We start from the raw sequence: 27535 nt of genomic DNA, 5'->3' as shown, positions 1-27535 counted from the left end.
AAAAATAATTTAGTGAGAAATCATCTCTTAAATGTTTTTCTAAAGGATAACCACATCAAGTGAATGTTAAATCTAATTTTAATATTGAACATTAAGTAACAACCATTTATGGACTAATGCAAGAAAAAAAAAATACTACCATGTATTTAATTTTTAATCCATTCTGCTTTTTGAATAAGTTTGGCTACCAGCAAGTTTGTTTTGATAAACATCAGTATAAATAGATCTTTAAATTGTTTAAACATGACCGAGCTCTCTATCAAATGCTCATTTTTAGTCGATTGCTCTTTTGTTTTACGATAAATTGTTATGCTCTGTGAATTTCTTTTTGTTCTTTTCTTATTTGAACCACTGCCTACCTTACATTCACATCTGATATTATAGGGAAAGCCAATTTTCTTCTCACATTTTCAGCCCGAAACATCGGTGTGTAAGTAGAATGCTGGTAACGATCGGATAAAAAGAAAAATGTATGAGGATAATTTGTGAATACTTGTCCTACTTTTATGTGAATTCAGTGGACTTTGGTTACGGACTGATAACATTATTTTGCCTGTGTACCTGCTAGGATGGTAAACTGGGCCAAACAAATATAAATTATTTACAGTTCAAGCTGCTACACGAGTTACTAGCTACAGAAATACATATTTTAGCATTTTACATGTCTAGGTAAGGCCCTGAGCTACAGAATATGACAAACCTTTTGGAGTTCTAGTGTAGTGCAGTAAAGCCCATAGATCCTCAGGCCCATACACTGTTTGAGTGTAAAGATTAAGAACGAGTTCTTAGCAGTTCTTGAGATGGGCTCACTTAAAAACGAAGTTCAGCATGACTGAATCTACACTGGTAAACATGGAAAGAAAACAGGTAAGAAAGGTGTAAGAAGGTGTAAGAAAATAAGATATCTTCATGCCTCATTCAGCTGTTCTAAGATGGCCATCGAGGTGAGAAAATGGAAAGATCACGTTACTGTTTAAGTAATCGTGTGATTCCATTTACCATGGTAAAGAATGCCATCTAGTGACAAAACACATGTACACGCACATAGAGACGGTGTTAATTGGTCAACTAGCTCTATAAAAAGGACACACTGCAAGAGCCCCCTTTCATCGGTCATCAATGACAAAAACACGCCAGCTATGTTATAGGCATAAAATACCAATTTATTACTTTGCACATTAACACAATAATTCCCTGCAGGCTAAAATAAAAAAAAATAAAAAAAAAAAAAAAAAAGTTATTTGAACATGTCACAAAAATAGCAATAACAGCGAGTGAATGGCCCTCTGCTGTTGGGGCGGAGCTAAAATATGCCCCGCCCTCTCACAACTGGTCAGAAAGGGTTCCGTTCATTCACAGAATCGGAGCGTTCCATTCACGGAATTGGAATGTTCCAATTCTAGGATTCTATTGCTATAAGACAATCACACACAGCTTCAGAGACCACTAGCGGAAAGAAAAAAAGGAACAGAGCAGAGCTATAACAAACCCCAAAAAAAGGAACCAAAAAGGGAAAACAAAATAAAATGAAAATACACAATACACAATGTCAAATTACAAATCCTTTAAGATATAACAATATATCAAAGTGAGAGGAATTTAAAAATAATTCATGCTCTCTATCGGGGCACAGAAAGAATTAGGATCTTTTTTTAAAAAGGTTAAAAAGAGGTAATCCTGCTCCCTTGATGCCATGTGGGGACCCCTTCATAAAGAGGAAGTGCATTTGTGAGAGGTCAGCAGAGTTGCCATGGAGACAGGAGAGCCCCTACCAAGAGGCGTGGCCACAGGTACAAACCAGGAACGAGGAGACAAAATGGTAACCTGGCAAAGAGGAGAGGGGTCCGGTCTTTAACGGGTCCACGTTTGAAGAAAGTACCTCGTTTGAATTTGAACACGACGCAAAGAGCTGGGTCCCCTCACCTCAGAACACAGCTTGTACCTCCCAAATTACTGACATTTGTGTAGGAATCTTTAAAATGCATCTTAGAGAGACTGGACAAATATTGCTAGCCTAAAACAGTCCCACTAAATTGATAAACATTTACCCCCCCCCCCCCAAAAAAAAAAAAAAAAAAAAAAAAGATTTATATTTCTTTCCTTTCTCATAATAAATATGATTTAAAAAAAGTTTAATTTTTTTTTTTTTTTTAAAAGGACAATACTCTGGCATGCAGGCGAGCAAAGTCTACATTTTGTTACGTTAAAAGAAAATAGTTTAAAACCTACATAACTATACCACCAAATGCACATTCCCACTGATTGATACAAGCAAATAAAAGAAAAAAAAAAAAAAAAAATATATAAGTACAGATACACAATAGCGAGAGACCAACAACCACAATGAGTAGAATTATAGCTTTGTTTTTTTTTCCACATTTGAAAACTAGAACTGGGTTAATATTGCTTTGCAATGTTATGTTACCAACAGGACGGGATCATTCTTCTGACTGGAGGTTTAATGATCAAATATAGTTAAGGATATTAAAAACATTAAATCATTCCCCGTTAGAGATGCCAGATGAATATTTAATCCCAGCCCACTTGGCTTGGTAAAACTAGTGCACGTTTTAAAAACCGATCTGCCCACCTTTAAACAAAGAGTAAAACTTATTGCATGCAATGCCTGGACAACACCCTCCCAATCCCCCGAACTAGCCCTCCTCGTTTCCTGCTTCTCTGTTCCTGGCCCATGCCAACGCCCACGCCTTCAACAGGCAGGTGCTCAAACTCATTCATAGTAAACCTGCTGCTTTACGGGTGGTTTATTACAAAAGGGTTTTCACTGAGCTGTCCCCTCCTGATGAGGCGTGCACGTCGACCGTTTCTCCAAACTCTCCCGTCCTACAGCTTTATCCGATCGCAAATAACACAAGGGGGGCGCACACTTGTGCAACGGTCACCACAGCACGTCACAGATGACACTATGATTTTCATGGTAACAGTTTGACAAGTGTTTCTACAGGGGGGGCACAAGGGCAGTGCTTATGCTTATTGTCAATTAATTTAATCCAGTGTTAAAAATGCATAAAAAAATATGAAACAAACACAGTCAAATAGCAGAGACTTTAAGTTGGGTATACTTCTAATACACACAGAGTAATAGAAACCATTTTTTTTTTTTTTAAAAGTCTAAAAATTCAACTCATTGCTTATCGCAAACCGTTTTTTAAACAAATCCCTTAATCTAGGTTCACTCTGATTACAATCCCTGATTGTCTCCATCTACCTGACCAAAACCAACCGATACCAGCTGAGCGATATACACAGCGGCAGATCTGTTTTAACAGCCGGAGTGCTACAAAATACCTCAAACCTGCAGCTCAATTTCACCCACATCAGAACCTACAGAGGAAGCATGAATTCATCCGACATGGGGCCTACTTCTTCTCACCATTAGCCAGAATACTACAAAACAAATGTCCAACCCAAAGCTCTGCCCCACTAACCTGCAGCTCAACAACTGAAATCTATTCCTGAAGTCGCACTAGTAACTATAAACCGGCTTTGCTGCCGACCATAAAATTTCATCACAATAGTAACAACATTGACAACAACGATAACATCAATGGTAAAGTTCTAATTCTAAACAACAGTTTTTAAGATAACCACAAAACATCTTATATTAACCTTTTACAAATCTGCTTTGTTGATTCGTATGTATAAATGCATAAAGGTAAGAGAGTGCCCTCTGTTGCTTGCCTAGCGTCCCGGGTCAGTGCAATGAATTGGCCAATATTAGCAAAGGAGACTTAAAAAAAAAAAAAAAAAAAAAAAAAAAAAAAAAAAACACATTAGTTTCCTGCCCTTAAAACTAATTAAAAAAAAAAATTGAAATACGTCCAGCAGTGTCATCATATAATCTATCAGATAATCAGGTCCAAAGAAAAATAAGATCCTGCTTTTCACACAGACAGCAAGCTGATAAAGACCATACCCTGTGTGTAATGCCTTCAGCCATTCAACAGGTCCCAATGCTGAGCCAGGCCAGACCACGGTTACCACTGCTACACAGTCAGACCTGACTTCATTTACTACTTGAAATGGATTAAGTTGATTTTTTATGGAATTCAATGATGATTTGAGTCACAAAGGAGCAGCTGGCTCCTAAAAGTGCAAATCCCACCCGTCATGCACTAGCAGGTGTCTAACACACGTTCAAAATGTAACTCAAAGCATTTCAATTAATAAGTGACCCAGGACTGCTACAAATACCCACACCAGCCTCTATGAGGCCTGTTTAAGTCATATGTCTCAAAGTTGCTCTATAGATGTAAATATATGCTTATATGTACTGTATGTGTAAATATAAAAACAAATCTGAGGCATTTACAGCAGTTATCTCCTTGATTTCCCTTTACAATTCAGTGGCCTGCCATGAAACACACACTCATACAGCAGTACATGTGTACACACACACACACACACACACACACACACACACACACATAAGATGGGAGGAAAAATAGTAATGGGCATGGACACCCAAGTCACCTCGCTTGTTAAAGACCGTAAAAGGAGAAAAAGTTAAAACGCACGCTCATAAAAAAAAAAAAAAAAAAAAAAAAAAATATATATATATATCATTCTCAAAAGGTCGACTCCCCTCCATCTCTTTTCATGTAGAGTTCCCTCCCAACCACCCAATAAACCCAAGACCTTGTGACAGATTTTGCCCAAAGGGGCTTTGAGGTAAAAGTAGATAAGAGTCCTGCTTAGCTGGGAGAGCTAAGAGCTGTGCTGACACACATTGTGCCAGTCCACTCACTTGCTCAGTGTATCTTACAAAACACAGGAGTGCAGACATTCAAATAGAAAAAACAAAAACAAACTCAAAAATAATGGCTCAACTTGTAGTATGTGTATGTATGGTTTGTTTTTGTTTTTTCGTTTTTTTTCCTTTTGTGCATTGGAAACCCTCAGGGTTAACAGTGCTGGATTGCTGGTTTGAGAGGCGGCTCGATTGGAACGCTGGTTGGAGATTGTTCCTTGAAATAAAAAACCTGCTGGACATCGAGACACAGCAGATTTCCCTGTCCGAGAGCCGCTTGGGTGCAGATTCAGAAATTGTAGAGTGATTGTGAAGAGAAAGAGACAGATAAAGGGAGAGAAAGAGATGTGGGAGAAGAAAAGAGAGACTGGCAAATGAAAGATAAAAAGACAGTACAAGAAGAAAAGGAATCCGCGGGTGGACCGGCTGACGTGCTCTTTAGCTCAGGCGAAGTACATGGTGTGCTGGGTATCATAGTGGATCTGAACTGCCTTGGCCAACGCCTGGGGGTCCCGCCCGTTACTCTGGCCCGACACGTGGCTTCCTTCAGCGCTGCAAGACAGAGAAAGACAAGAGTTTAATCTGACTGTCAGGAATGATATCATATCACAGAAATACAGGAGATAGAGGGTACAGGGATGAAAACAAGAATCAGGAGCTGTGTAGGTTAAGTGGTTCAGTCTCCGTCTCTGGAAACACATGTGCCTCTATTGGCCTAGCGTTGATTCTGAGTGCTTTCTCTTCAGTCTCTCTTACATTGATTATGTAGACATTTTTTTATATGGTCACTTTTTAAAACAAATATATAAAGTGCCTTGCAGAGACAACACAGTTAGACAAGATGCTCTGTGCAACATACACATCCAAACTAGAAAACAATTAAAAGGACACTATCCCAAGGCCCATGAGGCTCTGATCCAAAAGCATGAGCCATATGGAACCATAGAGGTTTAGGGTTGCCTCACCTGTCATGATCTTTGTCCACCAAGTGATAGCGGGCTCGGAAAGCCACTAGCCTGGCGTAGTAGGCCGGTGCTGGGATGGAGACGGAGCGTGTGCAGCGGACATAGGTGTGGCACAGCTGGTAGGTGAGGAGCTGCAGTTCATCGGCAGTGAAACAGTTGTCATCCCACAGGACGTGGTAGTGGGAGGGACGACTGGTGCCCTGATGGAAGATGGGACATAAGACGTTACATGTCAACACGTTACTGATAATTGCATCTGATGTCATAAAGTGCACTATATTTATTTGGTCAAAGAAAAACATTTTTTTTTAGTATGAACACTGCGGCTCTTCTCAGAAACAGTGCAAGACATGTTTTTATTCACCCTTTTCAGAATAAAACACCAGCTAAATACACAGGAATTCCTTTAGGTGTATAAAAGTGTAGCATCAGGCTTGCCAGTAAGTGAGCTAAGACAGAGCAGTTCTCGTGATCAATTGAAGAGCAAGAAGCAAATGCTGAAAGGCTCACAAACCACTGCAGGTGTCCGTTTGCAGCCACATTTTACATCCATCTTTTCAATGTACAGGGGATAAGTGTTTTATACTGAAAAGAGTTTGTGTGTAGTGTATCCCTTTAAATAAGAGCCAAACCATCTGATGGGCCAAAAAAAGCATCCAAATCATGCTTTTATTGTCATTAAGCATCATTAACATGGCAACCACAGAGCAACATTGCTGTACCCTTAAAGACAACTTCCACTGAAATATGAGTTGTAACCATAATTTAGATTTTTGTGTGTGTAAATGTGCCAAATCCCACACCCACTATAAAACTGAAAAAGAAAATTGGGAGAACTAGAGGGAGCTGGACACAAGGCACAGTTGCATTAGCTTTCTTATAAAATGTAAACCTTTAAAATTTACCAAACAGCTTTTGAGAAAACCTGGGAAAAGTGTGTAACTCACCTGAATCCCAGCATGGCTGCACAGATAGAAGTCAAACTCAGACGGGTGTGTGATGGTGCTGTCCACAGTGGTTCCTGCTGGGACATTACCGCTCTTCCCAACCTGCAGGAGGTGAACAATTAGATTATAGTTAAGACTCACACAATACAGTGTTGTACAATAGAAAAACAATTAAATACCACACATCATAGAAGAGTGAACTCCTACTGACCCTCTCAGCTTTGTCAGAGCAGAAGAGACGAGTGTGGTGACGTTTCTGAACCACAATGTAGGTAATGCCCGGCCTGTAATCCTCCTCCAGACTGATACAGGCCTTCCTGATGGCTATCAGCTCCGGCCACGCAACCTGAAAATACAAACAAAAAGACACACACACACACTTGAAAGGTATCCTATGAGACATGTTGTCTTGATGTAGTACTATTGCATCATTTTTCTGCAGCATTTGGTCTGTGGCCTAGTCACCATTTTTGGACTGAAGCAGCATATCATCCTTCAGATAAGTTTATTTAGATATTTATCCTGAGGAAAATTGCAATGCAAAGTGGGAAGAGTGCAAATATAAAAAGTGATAAAAAAGTCTAAGATAACAATAAGGTGCAAATAAAACATTTATTTTTTTACATGTTTTAATTGTGCATTGTTTGTTGTTGAGCCTTGTCAAAGAATTTCAGTCCGTTTTTATTCTCTCTCTTATCCATCTGTCCATCCATCCATAAGACAGCCTCCTCTCATTCAGAATCACAGCTGCCATTACTGCCAGAAATATGGCACAAATAAAATAGAGTTTGAAAATAACTGGTGAAACTCTGCCAAATACTACCAAGCTCTCACCTGTTTCATTTGTCCCTCAGACACACCGCCACGATAATAGATGATTCGTGTGGGCTTGAAGCGTGTGGACTTGTAGAACTGGATAAGCAACTCTCGCACCATGTTGGTCAAGTCCTGGATTACCTCTTGGCTGAAGAGCTGCTCCTGATGAGACGGAGGAGGGGGAGTAGGGCACTGATTTCCAGAATCAGAATCAGAAATGGTTTTATTTCCAAGTAATTTTGCACATACAAGAAATTTGACTTGATGATTTGGTGCATAACAATAAACACAGTGGAAAAGTATAAAGACCTAATATAAAAAAAAATAAAAATAAAAATAAAATAAAAAATAAAAAAAGTATTGTAGGATAGGATAATAAGGATGTGCGTTAATGTAAGGCATAATGTGGAGTAGATCTGGATAGAGACAGTGGGGGTCCCAGGCGTTGCTGATGAAACCGGTTTTGTGGCATGAGGTTTTGGTCCTGATGCACCGAAGTCTGCTGCCAGAGGAGAGTGACACAAAGAGTTTGTGTCTGGGGTGGGAGGGGTCCTGGAGGCTTACAGGTCCTGGAGGGATGGCAGATTGCAGCCAATCACCTTCTCTGCAGAGCGGATGATAAGCTGCAGTCTGTCCTTGGCAGTGGCAGCAGCGTACCAGGTGGAAATGGAGGAGGTGATGATGGTGGTGTAGAAGTGCACCATCATGGCCTTTGGTGATGGTGTCCTCCCAGAAGCAGATGTATGACATCACAGCCTCTGTATACTCATTCAGACAGTAGTCCTGAAAACATCCCAATCTGTACAGTCGAAGCACGTGCTAAGATTCTACATAGCTTCACTTAGATGTCCTCACAATAAGTTTAGAAAGTTTTATTTCTGCCTGTATCGAGAAACCAGGCAGACCATGACTTGGTCAGATTGACCCAGTGCAGCACAGAGTCCGGTTTCGATCCACACAGCCATGTCTCCGTAAAGCACAAAATGGAAAATGAAGAAAAGTCTTAGTTTGTCCAGTTTGTTGCACAGTAAACACATGTTGAAAAGAAATATCCCTGGTAACGGTGTGCGAAGAAAACAGAATTAACAATAAAAACAAGACAAAACAACACGCCGCGGACACCTTCGACAGTGCCACCTTGGATCTAGTTCAGCCTATAGGTACTTGACTTGGAAACCGCAGGGTCGCCGGTTCAAGTCCCTATACAGACCAGGTTTGGAGTGTGGACTGGTAGCTGGAAAGTTGCCAGTTAACCGCCTGGGCACTGCTGAGGTGCCCTTGAGTAAGGCACTGAACCCCCAACTGCTCAGGGCACCATCCTGTGAGGCAACATCCTTGCTCTCACATCTCTCCATACAAAAGGCCTGTGTAAAGCTTCTGTTCGTGCATGTGTGTATTTGGGCCTGTGTGTGTGAATACATTTAACAGGCTAACAAAAATGGAAATTGAACAATTGAAACTGTAAGTTTTATATTAATAATTATTAGTAATTTAACACCATTTTAAATTCAGACTGGATCATGCCAAAATGATGCATTCAAACTTAGATACAACAGACGGATTTAAAGGAATTACTCAATTAATGTAAGCAGTTAAATAAAATGAAAATCAAAATGTCATTTTCACTGATTACACAAAGAATGCTTTTACCTGGGAAATGTCTTGTCTAGATGTTTGGACTCGCACCGTGGCGCAGTATCGGCTGGGGTGGCCGTCCATGCTGCCCACAACCGCCGCGATGGACGGCTTTTTCCCATCACCTGCTGGGGGATGTGTGACATCCGCACCCAGGAAGATGACTGGCTGCTGGAACACAGAGGGCCTGAACCAAGAACAGGACAACAGTAACCCGTTATTGTTATCTTATGACTTTTAGTTGTACTTTTCCCACTTTGTTTTGCAACTGCTGCACAGCAATTTCTCTCAGGATAAATTAATAATAATAAATTAATTTGATCTTATCTAACAAAAGAAAAGAGACTTTGCATCACAGGCCAGTACATCATATTTCTTAGTGGTGCTGTTCTTAGTTTAGAAATTAAATGAGGACAGTTAATACAAAAAAAAAAAAAAAAAGATCCAAATATCAAACAAAAAAAAAAAAAAACTGAAAATATCCCTCAAGATTCTCAGAATTTAAGCACGAGATGAGAATTTATATGAAAATGATTCAGATTACTTCAAATTGAATTCCTCTTTACCAGATGATTACCAGGGGACCATCTGTATTCCAAAAGCATCTGAACAATCTACAACATTCAAAGCCAAAAAGCATTACAGACTCCATATGTACTGCAACAAAATAATTACTAAAATCCATGCTGACCTCTGATGAGGCACCAGGACGTTGTTGATGCCTCCCAGCTTGGCGTTGATCTTGAGGCACAAGTTGGAGAGGGTCTGAGGGGACGTCTTCACTACGTTCTTCACCTGCACACACTGAGTTGCCATGCCAAGAAGAGTGTCACCCACCCGCTTTACTTCAGCTGTAGACGAAAACGGAGAGGACCATGATCAATATCACAAAAAGTTTGTTTAAAAACAAACTAGATACCTGTAGAATAAAGTTGGATTCCTACATATGAGATCCTCCTTTTATCTAAAAAGACTAATTCACTAAAATGCCAAATTATGAATTTCAATTCCTTACCATAGACTGGGGTTTTGCCAGGCAGGATGACCACAATCAGCTGCAGACCTACGTAAGACATCTTGAGGTGTTTGAACATGGGCTCCACACTGTCAGCTCCTTGGGCGTATTTACAGAAACATGGCTGGCCTTGAATGGGCATCCCAGCATCCTTAGAGATCTTTCGCAGCTGGTCAGTAAAGCTCCTTTTTTGAAAGCATTAAACGCTCGTCAGAAATCAGCAGTAAAAAGAAGACTACATGTAATCAAATTTAGTGTAGCAGGGATAAATAGACTATAGACTACTAAATAGACTGGGTAGACTAGATCACTAAATGTATGCAAGTCCATTGTCGCTGCAGGTTGCAACTTTAAACAAAAAAAAAAAATCTACAGCCACACTAGCAGCTTTTTGAGCAACATTTTTAACCATGTGACATTTTATAGACCAAAAAACTAATTGATTAATTCAGAAAATAATCAACAGATTAAATCGTCTATGACAGTAATGGTTAGTTAGCAGCCCTAAATCCATCCAATAGTTGTTAAAGAAATTTCAGTCTGGACCAAAGTGGTGGACTGAGTGGCCAACAGACATTTCCATCGATAGAGCCACGCTATTAGTATGGCCTAAAAGAAAACTATGTGTAAAGGCTTTCACTTTCGCTTTTCATTTTCCCCGGTCCCTTCTCAAGTACATTTCTGGGACATGCCTCACTATAAAGTAGGGATAGACCGATCAACGGCCCTGGCCGATTGTTGGGCCGTTTTTTGGCAGTTTGCAGATTATCTGTATCGGTGTTTTATTTGCCTGACAACTGTAAAGGTAATTAATTAAAAAGTGAGCTACTTTGGCTCCGCACAACAGCTGATACTCACTTGAGCAGGTCCTCTCGACACTGTTTCTGTGGAGCGAAGCAGGCCACAGCCCAGACCTTGATCTCGATGCCCGCGTAGAACTGCTTACCCCTCATGTCCCACACGCCCTGGTTGGGCGTGGCCACGGTTTTATTCTGCGGAGATAGTCCCTACTCTCTTAGTCAACCCCCCGGTTGGATGAGCCAATAAAAAAGGTACAACAGCTCAAACCACATTTTGATTTACCTACCATATACAGACATTAACAACATAATGACATATGACAGACAACATTATACATGAATGACAGACAAGATAATGCATTAAAAGCCCACCCAGCTGGCATACAGACACTGTACATTGTTAGCTTGACTTGACAGTGACACATATCAAAAATATTCTACACACATTGAATGGCTTTAAAATTGTTTTACTGTATAATGATGTTCTGTGTGACATTGTATACTGTGCATTAAGTATTAATCTGCACAGTACATACACTGACACATATTTAGCAGAGAGAAATGCTCTTTTGTTATTGCCCATAAATATGCTGGTTTTATAGCTTCCCATATCAGGAGTCCTGACATGAACAGCAAACAAGAGTAATGTATCCATCAGGAGACTATTAGGTGAGTGCTCCTGCTTCTGAGTGTGGTTGTGAATACAAAGTCAAAGGACACTGTCTTTTAATTAAGTTAACAAGATTTGCCAAAGGCCATTAAGAGCTTTTATTCTCCAAAACAAGTGACTAAAGTGAAATACTTTTGAGTGTTGGCCAAGAAAAGTTAAGAGCTTCTCCATCTCATTACAAGATTGTCTCAAAGAAATCTGTAACATGATCAAAGTCACAGGATTTAAAAACTACTTAATAAATGATTGCAGGTAGTCAATAATATAAGAAAACAGCACAGTGCATGTTACACAGGAGAGACTGCTGCTTCTCAATGAGAAAAGCTTTCAGTCTACATTTAAGGGCATTTCATTGGAAGCCAATTAGACTCAATGTCCAAGCAGGCAAGTGGCCAAGCCTTTCAGAAAGAGTGGTAGGTAGTCAGATAGGAGGTTGGGTAAATTAACTAACATATAGTTCAGACAGCCAATAGTGGGATTTAAGCTTGGTAGTGGAACATGAGTTTTTGTTCACTCTCCAAGCAACAATCTGCTTTAATTCTGTGAAGAACAATTGTAAATGTAGCAGAGTAAAAGCCGGCCCATACACTGAACAATTTCCCCACAGGGATCATTAAAGTTTCATCTTATCTTAGCAGAATCATTGAACACTGCCTCTGAATGGGGTGTTATATTCCAGCAGCTTTAGTATTTATATTAACCCTTTTCACTTTTTTAGATAGGAGAAAAAGACAAACATGTTTTAGTTTAATGCTGGGTGGCTTTGAGTCTTATCGTCCTCCTGTGGCAGCACATACATTCTTCCCCTTACACACAATCCTTGAATCCCAATTCAGCCTCTCACGCCCAACAACCAGTAAATGTCAGAGTAAAAGGTCTGCATTTCTCATCCAGGTAAAATGCTCCCAGTTATGTCTTCTGTTGACAAGTTGGATGCAAATGCTGATTTGAGATTCAATGGGTAAAACTCAGCAGTCTGCAGTGATTTCCTTAAGTCCTTATTTCCATTGCTCGTTTACTGTACGTGCACCATAATTTTTACATACTTAGAAGCTGTGTCAGTCAAAGGAAAGAGTATTTAAAGAGATGCACTGTTCAGACTGCAGAGATGCACCACAGGATTGTAACACGGGGCAAGTGCCACGTCTGCATATATTTAAGTTGAATACCGTATTTAATCACTACTTGAATTAATATACTGTATATAGAGTTGCAAAATCGGAGGCGCTGGTTATGTAGGTGTCAACTATTCTATATTTCCAATTTTAATCAACATAGGAAATACAGGACTCTCTTGGATAATGTAACAATCCTATAGTTTTATTGTTATGCCCACAAGCTTTAATGATTACAACTTTCTTTATAAGAAATTATGTTCTGCCCTTTAGTTTAGAATGGGTAAATACTAATAGACCCATGAGCCTCAGCCACTGTTGCAATGGAGAAGAAGCCAATCGAAGGCACAAATCAGAGCCGTAGAAAGAAAAAAAAAAAAAAATTGCGATTGAGTTCATTTAAAGTACAGATTGTATCATCAGTACAACACAGTAAACTTAAGCTTTTACTTGCCTTTTGCAGCATACATAACATATGTTGCACACTGTGATTAGAGGTTTACAGAAATGCACCTTTGGAGTTGTAGTTAACTTCTCGCCATACGATTTTATGTGCTCGGCTAACACAGTTGTTTGTCTTTTGTACGAATGATTCAACTGGGGAAATTTGTCCATCCAAGCTGTAGAAGTGATCCAAATGTCAGTCACCTCATATGGTCTATGGAGATAATAAAGGACTTTTCTTCCTGAACCAAGGGCGCCTGAAGTAGCTTCTCCTACTTTGCAACTCTGCTGTTTGAGCTAATGGCTTCACTTAAAACAGTATAGCCATTTTTATTTTTTTTATAAATATTTCAATATTTATCCATCTCAAATTTGCTTAGAAATCCTGTTCATTTAATTATTAAAAATCAATCTTATCATAAATTTGCTCACCCTTTTGGTGAGTGACCTCTGCAAACCTGGCTCTCCCCCCAGAGTCCCAGCATTTATTCTGATGCCCCCCCACCCTTTGCGTTCCCTGTCAGGCTTGCGCCCCCAGAATGCCGCCCCTGCCCAGTACTCACCCTGCCACAGTCCCGCCCTGTGTCTGTACTGACTCGGCCCCCATACTGCAGCATGGGCGCTGGGAGAACACGCCCTGTCACTTCTGTCATGTCATTGTGTACCACAATGCCAAATTCCTTCAGGTAAGGGTCCGGGCCCCCAACCATGCTGTTACTTTTGACCTGGGAAACGAAGAGAAATTAAATGAAAGTAAAGTTAAAAATAAAATAAAAGAATAAATAGAAAAATCATCGAAATGCCAGCTGCCACAGTTGCTCGTCGTCACTGTAAAAAAAAGGGCTACCTCAGTGTCTCACGAGTTGAAATAAAAGTCATTGATTGATTGATTGATTGATTTTTCTTACTCCCACCCCCAGAGGGAAACAGCACTCACCAGTCTGCTGATCTCTTCCTGTCTGTCGGGGGCTGAGCGAGCTGTAGCTTTGATCATGGTGGATGTCTGGTTGTCCGTCAGTTTCTTGATACAGCGCTGGCCTGCTACTATGTTGCAGACCTACAGAGCAGGAAGAAACATTTGATTAATTAAACAAAATCAATCAAATAAGACAGCGGGGAATTAAAAAGGGAGAATGTTACCCCAATGGTATGATTGTCAAACCCTTAACTAAAATAATATTTAAGAATCATAACAGCCTCTTTCTCACCTCCAGGGGAAGGTAGGTGTGCTTCTGTTCCTGCCCTACTTGCAGGCAGGGTAAATGTGGATATTTGAGCTGCAGATTGTACTTCTGCTTGAAATACTGAGCTACTGTGCACTCCATGGCTTGGCCGTTCTCAAGTTGTAAGGGGAACCTGTGAATAAATGGAAAATGTGAGCGAAGTCCACCAAAAACACCAAAAGGAGAATTTCACCAAAGTTACATTAATTGTATATTTACAAGGCTTTGGTATCAGAGGTGTCAAGTAACGAAGTACAAATACTTCGTTACCTTACTTAAGTAGAAATTTTGGGTATCTATACTTTATTGGAGTAATTATTTTACAGCAGACTTTTTACTTCTACTCCTTACATTTTCACGCAATTATCTGTAATTTCTACTCCTTGCATTTTAAAAATAGCCTCGTTACTCATATTTCAGTTCGGTTTGTTTTCATTCCGGCTTGTCATCGTTAAAAAAATAAAAAACACAAAAAAAAAAAACCCTATAAAGATAAGTCGCGGCATCCGGAGAGAGAGTGAATTTGATTGTGGTTGGATGAGAAGTATAAACATACCATTCCGACACCCTATTGGTTTGTACGCGATCTATCACACCTGCACAGACCCGGTGCTAATGCGGCACCTTGTCTTAACAACCGTTATACCAAACCGAATAGCCTCTCTGATGCTCCGAAAACGGACGTTAGAGGGAACTGAAACATCGCTGCACGGGACACTAGTTAAACACTTGACAGCAGGTAACGTTAGCCTACCGTTAGCTAGCAGCTGGAGTAAACACGGTTAAAATGCTGACAGCTAAACGGTGTAAAAGTGGGTCTGTATTTCACTGGAGAGGATTGTAACACCAGACTGTAGCTGCAGTTGTCTGAAAAACACAGACTCAGCCTGAAATAAGTTATTACATTTTTAATAAATCATTTAAAATTTGACCCTGTGGCCTTAGCAATACACAAGCCGTTCTTTAATGTCGCTTTGTGCTCTTTTTTATTTTTTTTTTTTAAAGATCAACTTTTTATTGTTTTATATTTTTGAACATACAAATACAATTGAACAAGGCGGTTCCTTTTTGTGTGGAAGTGCACTATTAAGCCCCTGTGGGGGCTAAGCTTTTGTCCTTAATGGCATTTTTTTCCCCTTACATTACTTTTATAATTTAAGTAGTTTTGAAACCAGTACTTTTACACTTTTACTTGAGTAAAAAGCTTGAGTTGATACTTCAACTTCTACAGAAGTCTTTTCAAACTCTAGTATCTATACTTCTACTTGAGTAATGAATGTGAATACTTTTGACAACTCTGCTTGGTATATTGCAATATACATACAATGTTGCCTTTGCAGACATATGATGGTGAACAAGCTGATGAGTGTAGAAAATGCACTTACGTTTGGTGGCTAGCGGGTCTTCGTGTCACATTGCACACACGGTACTTCCTCTTCATTTGACCACAGTGTGTGACCTCAACCTTCAAGCCTGTTTAAAAACATACAAGAATGGTTACAGAAGAGACCATGAAAAGGCATTACCATTTTCCAACCAACTGCAATTTCAAACATTTCATTAACTCTAAATTTAGCAGGTTGCAATCATCCTCTTCTGTTCCTCTAATGGTTTTCAGGCCATGATGAAGACAAATGCTGACAAGGCAGCCAATGGTGTACATGGTGTTTCAGCTCTCTGCCGTTTCCATTAACACGTTTGTCACAACTCGGCTCAAAACTAAAGCCAAAAAGGAGAATTTAGATAAGCTTACAAGTATCTGCCGTAGAAAATATACAATTGAAATTCCACAGTCTAAAAGAATCCCATTATCTCCTGCAAGGTTATTTGGTGGTTCTTTGTGTTTTTACAATAACAGCAGTGAAAAAAAACAGACTAGAGCTGCTTGGAATAGCAGTATTTTCTGGCATTCAAAAAGATCTGAGAGTTATGAATAAAAGCTTTATTCAGAAGATCCGTTAGGAGTACTTGTGTGAGTCACATGAACATATTTTCTGATTCGAGAAACGCAATCCTTTGTCACCCTGAGGTTAAAAACAAGTGTTCAGCATTGGTGTAGGATAAGCTGTGTGTATACAGCATGATTATGTGCCAGGAGCGGGTGTCTTTCGTTTCTTTAGTTCTGACACACTGCATAAAACAATATGGATGTGCCTAGCAGGCCCACACCTATCTGTAATTTATGTGGGGAATTTGTTACACCGTGAGTCACAGAAGTTGTGTACATAAGATGTGCACGTCTGTTAACGTTGGTACCTCTTATTTCCTTGGTGAATTTGACACGCTGCGAGTCAGTCAGTGGCTTGGTCTGTTCGTTGATGTTCTGTATATCTAGCACCTCGCACATGAACTCAATCACAGGCTGCGCGCGGTAGAAAGCTGTGGCTGAAACTGAGGGGTAGAACAGATTTTAGCAAATCAGTTCCATACATCAATACCTACAAGCAGGCTAGAGGAATCCATGATGACAGGCAGACTGGTCAAACTGTAAAACTGGGGAGTGGAGAAGAAGCAGTAACAAAGGGAGCTTTGAAGCACCTTCTTGCGGCCATAATGAATGTCCTGATCTCATCAGCAAAAGCTACACATCTTTCTTTAGAATGACTTTGTCTCCTCAATGTAACCGAGCACATACAAACAAACAAACATACATACAACATACATACATACATACTATCTAGTAAGCAAACCATCTCAGTTTGGTAAACACATCAGGACCTGTGTTTATAAAGTATTTTATAGGACAATAAGTCATTCTTAGTTTCATAGAGTAAGACTGTCAGTGTTTTTGGTCATTGAGTCAAGAGATCATCTCAACTACCCCTTGACTCTTAAGAGATTTAGGAACTGACTTTAGTGCCAAAATGCCTTGTGAAATACAGAGTTTTACAATTTCAACTGACTTAATGGGTGTTCAGACGGATAACAGCCCTGTGTTTTAAAAAAAACAAACAAGGGGAATGCATTTTTGGGCAAGACAATTGAATACAATCCCTGAAGTTCAATTTGAGTAATAGATAGGAGTTTAAAAGTCTTATCAGATGCCATAACACTACATGGTTTATAATATTATAGTATGAGGGTGACAACTCTGGAAAGTTATAACAGTCTCAATCATGTTTACTTTCATTGCAAAGTAAGTTCTAAGTTGAAATTATGTGAATTAAAATCAGGTATATATTCATTATCTCTCCTTGCATATGCTTATACAATTACTTGAGCGGAGATCAAGTTTTCTACTCGATTGCCATAACGGCACTGAATGTATTTAGTGGAACATTTGTAAAGTCTACAGTTACGGTCTAGGAATAGAAGGACAAAGTAGCTGATGGTGCAAATAAAACCCAAGTCATTGCAGATTATCAGTGATTCTGTGCACACAAATACATCCAATCTTGCTGGATAGAGCATTAAGACATGAGAATATTATTTATATTGGTCAGCTAACACCGACATAAAGTATCAGCCTGATACAGAATGCTTTTAAATGAATGTACCAAGTAAACTTTAAATCACAGCTGAAGTCGATCAGCTCAACTCAGGTCTTACCGTCGATGTTGAGCATCATGTTCCACATGGCAGGACGGACAGACTGATGGAAACCAAACCACACCTCCCTTCCTCCACCCAGAGGATGATAGTAGCCCTCCGGAGGGGAGAAAAACGAACGCCCCACAGGAGTATACCTGTGTGCACAAACACAGAGGTCCAATAATGGACCAAATTAATCAACAGACTCAACCCACTTCAATAAATGAAATGTCAACAACATCATTTTTAATAAAATCAGACAAATTAAGAATACATTTAGTTTATTATGGAAAGTATTTGGGTTCAACAGCTAAAAATAAACAACATGTATGGACCTACATGAAACATAGCTATAATTCAAAAGTAGATTTTGGTTTATGAATCAGATTAGACAGTGAAAGCACTGGAGGACCATTTCATATTTGCTAGGTTTGCGAATTAACCTACAATGGTATTAAATCTGACAAGCGTTTCTGATAACGTGCACTTAATGATCTGTGTGCAGTGCATTGATTTCTCCTCATGATGCAGAAGTGTCGAAATTTTAGGGTGATGCGATATACAAATCAAAGTTAACAAAAATACAGTGGCCTGTGGCTCAGTTGTTACAGTAATGTGCAACGAAAGCTGCTGTTGGTTATCAATTCCATAAAAATGTAATTTGCTTGCAATATCATTTGATCAGGACACAACTGCAGGAAATTAAAGTAATACAGGCAAATAAAAAGATGAAAAGCAATAACTGTGTCAACAGATGTGAAAAAGATGTGGATGGTGCGTTTGTGAAAAGGCAGAGGTGATGAGTGTCAGTACCTCATGGAAGGCAGATGCCGTGTGATGACATCCAGAGCCTGAACCGAATCTTCGGGGACCTCGTTAAGGTGACCCGACAGGGCTTCCAGCAGCATCTGAAGACTGACCACAGACACCCACTGCAAAGACACCTTGAACGTCTGATCTTTCCCCTCACCTGGCAGGGTCACCTCCAGATCCACCTAATGATGGAGAGAGGGGAAAATGAGGGGGAGGGTCGGGGAGATGAGCGAAGGGAAATGGATTGAAGAACAGGTGACGGGGAGAGATAAAATGAAATAAATACCCAAGTGCAAAGCAGATTGAAAAAAAGAGCAACACAGAAAGAATCCTTGGACCAGTTTGTCTTTGACACAAAAGACATTAAAACTTTACATTAGCACAGCAGCACAGAGTCAACAAGAAGCAAAGAACTGGGGGAAATTTACTGTACAAGTAGTACTTTAAACAAAAAGGAGGTTGTATTTTCCTTTTTACTATGGTGAATGAAACATTTACCCTAAAACAGCTTAACACTGGTAAAAACAGGTATTAGTATTGATCTCAGTATTCATGATTAAGGCGAGTCACAGCAGGCTAAAACATCCTCTTTTTTTTTCACTGGTTAATTTTGAGATTTGGGGCTATTTGTCTCCAATAACATGTATTCTTTCAGACTTGTGGTGAAAAAAAAAAGTCCAAAATACAATAATATAGGTCTTTATTTTACTACACTTTGTTTGCGTCTGTATTTCTCCTAAATTCAACAATCAAGTTGGCGTTCTAAAATCACCGCGCTGCTCCGCGATCGCTGTCTGCACCCTGTCATGACATACCGTTAGAAAGCTCTCTCTCTCTTCTACAACGCTGTCTGATCCAAATATGGTCATTCCCTTTTATCAGCAACCAATCGTGAAAGTAAAATGGGGGAATTTAACTCTAAATACGCAATCTCATTGGCTGATGCCAATTTCTGACAACGTGATTTGTTCAGAATTGTCACGTGACGTGCTCTGACATTTCCGCGGTAGTTCAGAATGTCGAAAGAAGTGCGTCGAAAATCATCTCAGAGACAAAAGTAGATATCCATAAAACCCTCTGTAATTTTTTTTCCCCCCCCATCTAATATGTGAACACAATGAAAAAAAGAATTTTGAACCTGGCTTTAGCCAATACTCAGATTTCGGTTTTTAAATATAGGCCAATTAGCGCATATTTAATTAGATAATGCATAATTTGCATATTTAAACATTCAATTGCATAAAACTTGTAATACATTTTTCTTCTCATCTTAATGTAAGTAATATACTGGGAGTGTTTCATGGTGATATCTGCTAGTTATAAATTTTACCCTCTTCACCTGTAGTGTCTCGCCTTAAATGTTATTGTTTGAAGGTACATTTAACTTATTCCTAGGGCTAACAGACCAAACACACAACATGATTTTACATTTAGGAGCAAAATCACAGAATTTTTTGTCGAACATCAAAACAATAAGTATTTGAAAATAACTTGAATGGAGGATCAAAACTATTTTAAAAGCCTAAATGTAATGTAAGAAAACATAAGAGCATGAGCATTCAAGAGACTGGTGTTCCATCTTCCATTAGAGGTCCTGGTACAATCAGTACTGGTCTCACATTCCTGGTACAGACTTTCCAGATCCAGCTGGCAGCCTTCCACTTACAAACCCACAAACACTCAACCTAATCCACTAAGCCATTTACATGCCTGCCACCTCGCGCCTAAAATATGAACAAATCGCTGGGTTTAGGTTATTAAGTGTAAACAATTTCTCCCTTTATGAATCCTTTAGAGGAATTGATTTTTCTACATGTCAAAAACCATTTACACACATTTATAAAAAGACACAAATTAATTTGTGTACATGCTCATGACATGAGCGTCAGGTTTTTGAAATACCAACCCTATCTCTCCCAATTGGCAGTGGATGTGCTGTGTACATGTTCCTCTTCCCGTCGTAGCCAGGCTGTCGGTCTCCAAAGATCTGCATCTTGAAGTGCCGCACCATGGTGTCAACCACCTCCCTAGAAGACCGGGACAACAGGATGGTGAGCCAAAAACCCCCAGGCATAACAGTAATTTAACAACATTTCTGGTGACAACATAAACAAAATGGCCATGCTGATTTTTAATGCAATAAAACAAAATGCTTCTTTTTCCTTCTTTCCCCATTTGCTAGTATCTAAACTTCGCAGTGTGTCTGTGTTGTTATAATAACTAGAGATGCAATGGGCATCTCAAAATTAGCAATATCTAAGACAAAAACTCTAGTAAAATGTGCATTTTCTGCTCAAACCTGTTAGTAGGATTTACCTGTTGACCCTCCGAGGCCGTTTCTCAGGCTTGATGTCGATATCATAGTGATAGACATCAATCTTGGGAATCTGCACCTGGAAATGGTTGGCCAGGAGCCGGATGGGTTTCCCCACTGTGCCGAGGCCGGGACGCCGTGGAGGCTGAAACAGAGAGGGAGGGGCGGGCGGGCCTGGATAGAGCAGAGAAAAGAGTGATTGTGAATTATCACCATTTTAGAGTTCATAAGACTTGTTCTACTAGACTTTTGAAGAAAATGCATGGATTCCTCGCCAAAGAGCTAAGCTTAAAATAAAGCATGTTTGGCATGTATTTTGAATGTGAACAAAGTTGGCGACAGCGAGAGCGTTTATCTTTGCGTTAAATGTCCGATTTTAAAGATGAATGTGTGCGGTGTTACGCCAAGCTTGTTGCAAACTCATGAGTGACACCTGCTTGAATGCACTGAAATGGCCTCACAGACCCAGAGGCGCACATAAACGGTTTGATTGATCCGTAACTCTGGCCCCTGACCTACATGGGTCAACAAGGGGCTGGCAAAACAATGACCTCCAATTATCCTTCAGCCCGCCCCCAGCTCCACCCAGACACACAGGGCGCCCACCCCGCTTGCCGAGACAAAGGCCCAGCTCCTCTCAGACAGACCGCAGCAGGGCCATATGGAGGGGTGCCACGCAGAGTCTGGGATTACCGTTACACACAGTACACGCCACACACATGCATCTCACTCACGTACACATTACATACAGTATATGCTCGTACACAGGTGCCTAACACAGGTGTGGTGCCTGTGAGTCTGGTAGCATAAAAAGCAACAGGCAATGGAGGAAAAATGTCTTCAACGCTTTAGTTGTCAGTTAAAAACATCACATTTATATACTCAACACATCAGGCTTCAAGTAAAACTGATAATGAATTACAATCCATCTCACACATTAACACTACTTCTTTACATTAACATGGACAGAAGGAGGCACTGTGATGCCTGCTGTCAAAATCATACTTGATCTCTTGTTTTGGGCTGCCATGCATCTGTACAAGAATGTCTGCAAAATGCTCAAAGAGGATCTTTGCTCTAAATTAAGTTGGAACAAAAGAGAAAGATGGAATACATACTCAATATGCAGAAAAACAAATATATACAAACAATATTAAAATAACATTGTGTTGGTGGTATTGAAGGAGGTTGGAGAAGGCTGCTTCAAGCTTTTGTTAACCGACAGCTAAGGGACTGCGGGGGTCCTCCTGAACTCCATGCACCCACACGCTCCAGTTAGCAAGTGAAGCGCAAGAGCACGGACAATTGGGACCCTCCCCATCGCTTCCTGAAAACATGCCCTCATCTAGCCTGGGCCCGAAATCAACTCCCCTGCTCCCTGCTACCCACTCCTCCTCCTCTTCCTCCTTCAACTCCATCATACAAACCAAACCATTAGCTTGATTATATTATCATTCAGCTTTTCGACATCATTATTTTGCTTAGCATACAGTCTTGAATAAGAAGCTCTTCGTTGCAGATCTGTTTTCCTTTGTCACGACGGATTAACCATCTGATGATTCACTCTACTTTGTCCTACTGGCCAGGTTACTGATGGCAACAATAGGCATACCAAGAGCTCTGAGTGTATAATTCTACATTATGTATCACAAGCACACAAAATCATTTCAAGTGCATTGCAACTCTATAGTAATTCAAGTGTATTCCTTTGCCTCCATTTTGGTGCGTTGTGTTGGCGTCTACGTAAAGCTTTACAAGCAGGAAAATGTGTTTATATAACATCCTGTCTTCAGTTGTACGTACATGTGGGGGTGGATAAAAAAAATACAATAAAATGCAGTTCACACAACTGCAAACTATGACATCTTTCATACAAATTTGACCTTTCACAAAGCCAATGCATAATGCTGTACTCAGGGTTTCTGCAGAGATTTTTAAGACCTTTATAATACCAGATAAAATGTAATTATTTTCATTCGATTAATCTGACATGTTTGATTAATCGTTAAGTCTATAAAATGTCAGAAAATATTGAAAAGATACAAAGATCACAAAGATATAAAAGTCAGACAGATGCAGCAAATCCTTACATTGGAGAAGCAGAAATCAGAACGTTGTTTGGCATTTTGGCTTAAAAGACTATAGAATAAAGATTATGAAAGTTTTCTGGAGATGGAGCCAATATGGACATTATAGCCTGGAATTATTTATTAAGCAGCCCGCAATCAGTAACAAAAAATAACTAAAAAGGCAAGAGAAATGACTTGTAAACTACATTTAAGAGACTTTTTAATCATCATCATCATCATCATCATCATCATCATCATCTAATGCCTTTTGAGGCAAGACCTGCAGATACCCTGTGTGTTGAATTGTATGATATTGTACATGGGTTTGAATTTTTCTCTGCTCACTGGGTGCACGTAAAAGTACTACAGAAGGGGTTTTACTCTGTGTGAACAGCGCAATGAGTTCCAGGTCTTCTTCTTCTACTTTCACCAAAACCAGAGATGTAGCTATATATAGCCTCCTCAGCTGCCACACTACTACGTTTAGATATGCGCGTGTCTCACTCTCAACATGAAATGCCCAAACTCATCCTTCCTCACAACCACAGCCAAAATAAACAGTTTATGGCTGCATCTACCCAAACTGTCATGGGGGGGAGAGAGATGTGCACAGGCAAGCAGACATCAAATTTGCCAACAGCTTCCAATACGAAAACAATCAGGAGGAACATAACATGTTCAAAGAGTGCCACTTAGTCAGAAATTCAATTGTAGCTACACATGGTAGAACATCATGTCCATCTAGAATACAACCTCTGTTAAGTAATTTCTTTCCTTAAGTTTTGTTCTTTTTCAAGCTCATTTTGATAAAAATTTACATTAATGCAAATTTTGTTTTTTATACTTCCTTTTAGCAGCCTTGCCATGCATTATTAAGGCAAACTGAATTGATTTAAATAGGTTTATGATACCTTTTTGTTTAATAGAACTTATTTAAACATTTTAAATAGAGCTAGAATTCACATAGAGACTCTACAGACTTGTCAAAGTTGGCATTTAGCCTAGTCCTTGATTTAAAACAACTTGTCAAGCAAGCTTCCTGCATAATTGTATGCTTCTGCTTCAAGTGCGAGGGCTGCAGCTACGTTGAGTCACAGAGGAAGTGAAACGAGCTTTCCCTGGCACAGAAAATGACAGATGACTGGAGCCAAACAAGTCGTTCTGCTCCTTATGTAGTTTGAGTGCGTCTTTTAGCTTGGATCCAAAAATTGACCACCAACATCTTCAAGGAGCAACACAACACGGTACAAAGATTATCGCCTCCCTGTCCAACTATTCCAATTTTTCTCTCTACGCTGATCTAATGTTTAAAAACCATGAGATTGTGTGTGGTGGTGTACTCACATTTGATGAGAGGTTGACTACTAGTGCACTGTACAGCCTAATAATGCTATGTGTGTCCTTCCCTGGTAACCACAGTGTGATCAAGCAGAGACACAGCTGGGCTTAAGTTAAGCATGAGGATGATGGCTTGGCCTGGTGGCGAGTCAGAGACTAACAGCACTGAGCAGGGGGCACGCTGACGCTAACACTTGCAAATCACCTGGATTAAGGACCAGGCTGGACTGGGGAAGAGGCAGGGGTACTGAGAAAGACCATTCACAAGAAGGTCTATCCACCCATCAGTTCAGAGAAGTTTAACCATTCGCTGATGCTTCAGGAGCAACAGAGTTTGACTTTAACTGAAGACTACAGAAAGTACACACCGGAAAAGCAATATTATATCATTATTTACACAAATTTCACCTCTGCAGTCCATGTTCATCCGCCACAAACAGCCAATTGATACATTTCTTGACTGGTAGTACAGCTGCTGAAATAACATCTATGCGTAATAGCGGATGCTGAAATAATCAAACATTCCCACATTTTACTGGGAATTGTAGTCACTTACTTTACTCCAGACTTCCGCCTTTTTGCACCTGTCTCTGTATATTAATGATGTGGAGTCATATTCCGGGATAATCATGAATTTCTCGCTCAAGTTGTAACATTTTCAATCTGAGTGGGCTTAGCTTTGCCTTAATTCATACCACCTACAGTAAATGAATGCCTGTCTGCCTCTTTTTACATCTTTCAATTACAATTTGCGTCAGCTGCTTTAGTAGTATCTGAACACCACTTTAACAGTTGCACCTAAACAATAAGAACAGATTAAACGAGCTGCTTTATGAAGACACTGCATCACATTATTACACACAACCTTTGGGGCGCCCTGTCGAAAGAATTCCAGCCACACTTAAGCAAAGGCCAGAAAGTGCACGTTTCTAAAGAAATCTCCTACAACTGGAACAGAGGAGGCTGACTTTTCAAATTAAAATCTGCAATGTGAACAAAAATGTCTGAAGTGGCACATTCTACAAAGGGTTTGGTATAATTGATAGTTTGTCTATCAACTTTAAAAATTTTGATTTGATTTTGTCAAAGTGTATATCACTTAATACAACTGTTGAAAAAGTTAGACGTTCTATAAGGCCTAACTTGTTTTGCACATAAGACTCTTGTAAAGATGCATTCAGTGTAAGCCAATGAGTTTAAAAAGGTCCGACACTGGGCACTACAACCATACTGCTGTATTCAAATTAATTATTATTCATGTAAATAATGGCTGCAATATTAAACTTACATCCACACTCTACTCTAATAAAAAGGTAAACATGTATTAAATACTAGACCTCCTTGCAATGTAGCAGCTGCTGTGATCATAGATAAGACCTTTATGGCTTTCACTGATTATGTGTGGCTCACACACCTGTGTACAATATTGTCCTATCCAAACATCCTCACACAGTACCATGCTGTGTAACAAATGTCCTTAACTTATACATCTAAGCTGTCCTATTGCCACTACCTTTCTTTAAGAGCATGTGGTCAACGTGTGTAGACATGTAGCGATGCAACAAAAATAAACAATTTCTTTACCGTGAAAAAAAAAAAAAAAAAAAAAAGTGATGTTTGCTCTGCAAGCTGCACTCAATTCCTCATGTATGTAAGGGCGCATTTCACAAACAAAATGAGGAACAGTTTGTCTATTTAGAAATAAATGGAGATAAACACATATTTTGCTAATCAAATGCTTTGTGTCGCTGTGTGTACACGTATGGCCGATTCATCTCCGCATGCATTATCTTTAGATCAATGCATCGCTGCAAAATAAGTGCCTTTGTTATCATATAGGTGAATTGTATGGAGCTGGCCTGCAGATCTGATCGATAAAAGCGCCATCCATCCCTGCTGAGCTCTCAGACGCATGGCGCGTTAACCAATGACAGCCTCGTATAAAACCAGTAAATTACGGTACAAAAACACTCACGTATGCTCATTTAACGCATGTAACATGCGTTTTATTGGCGTTTTTTGGTTTTGTTTTTCACCCTTCGCTGTCATCTTGGTCGGAGGGCAGCCCGAAGAGACGTACTGTTCCTGATGGCGATGGTACAAATGTAGATGGTTTAGCAGGAAAAGATTTGATACAGGTGGGATATTTTGACATATTTCGACGGTTTTGTGTGGTCTCCTTGTACGAATGAGGTCGTATTATGTGACCAAAGAGAAACACATCGTGAACAAACAACGTAAACACACGACGCGGAAAGAAGCAAGGAAGAAAGGTCCTGGTTAAATCCCCACTCACACAATGCCAGCCCCGACACGACGAGCAGTGCGTGCTTCAGATAAATAAAACAGCACAGACATTACTGGATAACCGATTTTAAACACAAACCCTCCTCGTACAAACACAAAACGTGGCTCCCACTCGTTGTAAATAAAGTCACACACATATATAGACACACACGGGCTGGGCCTCGGTTTGTTTTCCCGTCAGAGCGTCAAGGCCTCGGTGCAGCCGCGGCCCCCAGTGATGCGACGCATATGCGCACACGCGCCCAACACCCGGATCGCTCTCTCCGCTGCTCGCTTTCTATTTTCTTAAATTTCTTACCGGGTCCGAGCGCTTCCATGGCCGAGGCCTCTCTCTCCGTCTCTGTCCCGGCCTGGCGGCTCCGTACCGACGCTGAAATTGGGGGCGGTATCGCGAAGCTTAAAGTGGCTAATTTAAGAAAAGGGAATATAGATAGATGCGTGGATGACTGCTGACTGAACTGACCCGAGCTACCGCTGCTGGTTCTGAGGATTTGTAAGTGCGCATGCGCCAGTTAGAAGCCTTGGACCCTGCTGTACGCATGCGTAACTTGCTGCATCGCAATGGTAGATCAAACCGATCAAACTTTAATGATCCCAGTCAAGGGTGGGGAGGGTGGTGTGCATTATATAGTATATGGTAACAGAATACAGTAAAATTAATCTTAATATAATATAACAATAACATATAAAATGGTTGGATGTAAATACAAACAAGTTACCTAACCAACAGAGCTGAAAGTAAGTACAATTATTCAAATTAGG

General features: G+C 40.0%; 1 protein-coding gene across 4 annotated transcripts; it reads right to left on the bottom strand.

The window, feature by feature from the left end:
* Positions 1-4602: 4602 nt before the first annotated feature.
* On the bottom strand, positions 4603-27240 carry ago4 (argonaute RISC component 4). 4 transcript variants are annotated; one of them, XM_028596650.1, is made up of 19 exons: positions 27072-27240; positions 21062-21233; positions 20652-20772; positions 18746-18927; positions 17951-18087; positions 16658-16792; positions 15787-15874; positions 14387-14534; positions 14116-14235; positions 13742-13903; positions 11008-11156; positions 10150-10334; positions 9826-9985; positions 9150-9321; positions 7518-7691; positions 6895-7029; positions 6684-6785; positions 5737-5936; positions 4603-5323 (listed from the first exon to the last, which is right to left on the bottom strand). In XM_028596650.1, exons 1-19 carry the CDS (start codon positions 27088-27090, stop codon positions 5215-5217), a joined length of 2670 nt encoding a protein of 889 aa, XP_028452451.1. In that variant the 5' UTR covers positions 27091-27240; the 3' UTR covers positions 4603-5214. The 4 variants fall into 4 exon arrangements, with proteins under 4 accessions (XP_028452451.1, XP_028452453.1, XP_028452452.1 ...); XM_028596652.1 differs by having other exon boundaries at positions 7518-7661; XM_028596651.1 differs by having other exon boundaries at positions 11008-11141.
* Positions 27241-27535: the final 295 nt, after the last annotated feature.

Source organism: Perca flavescens, chromosome 14 (assembly GCF_004354835.1).
Source record: "Perca flavescens isolate YP-PL-M2 chromosome 14, PFLA_1.0, whole genome shotgun sequence".
Lineage (NCBI taxonomy): Eukaryota > Metazoa > Chordata > Actinopteri > Perciformes > Percidae > Perca > Perca flavescens.
The sequence above is the reverse complement of the archived record's forward strand: the minus strand, read 5'-3'. Positions and strand labels throughout refer to the sequence as shown.

Excerpts from the sequence above, each read along its gene's own strand:
- ago4 (XM_028596650.1), bottom strand. Across the intron at positions 9,322-9,825 it reads GTCCTGGTGCCTCATCAGAG|GCCCTCTGTGTTCCAGCAGC; the intron begins GTCAGCATGGAT and ends TTCTTGGTTCAG. Across the intron at positions 7,692-9,149 it reads CTAGACAAGACATTTCCCAG|TGCCCTACTCCCCCTCCTCC; the intron begins GTAAAAGCATTC and ends TCTGGAAATCAG.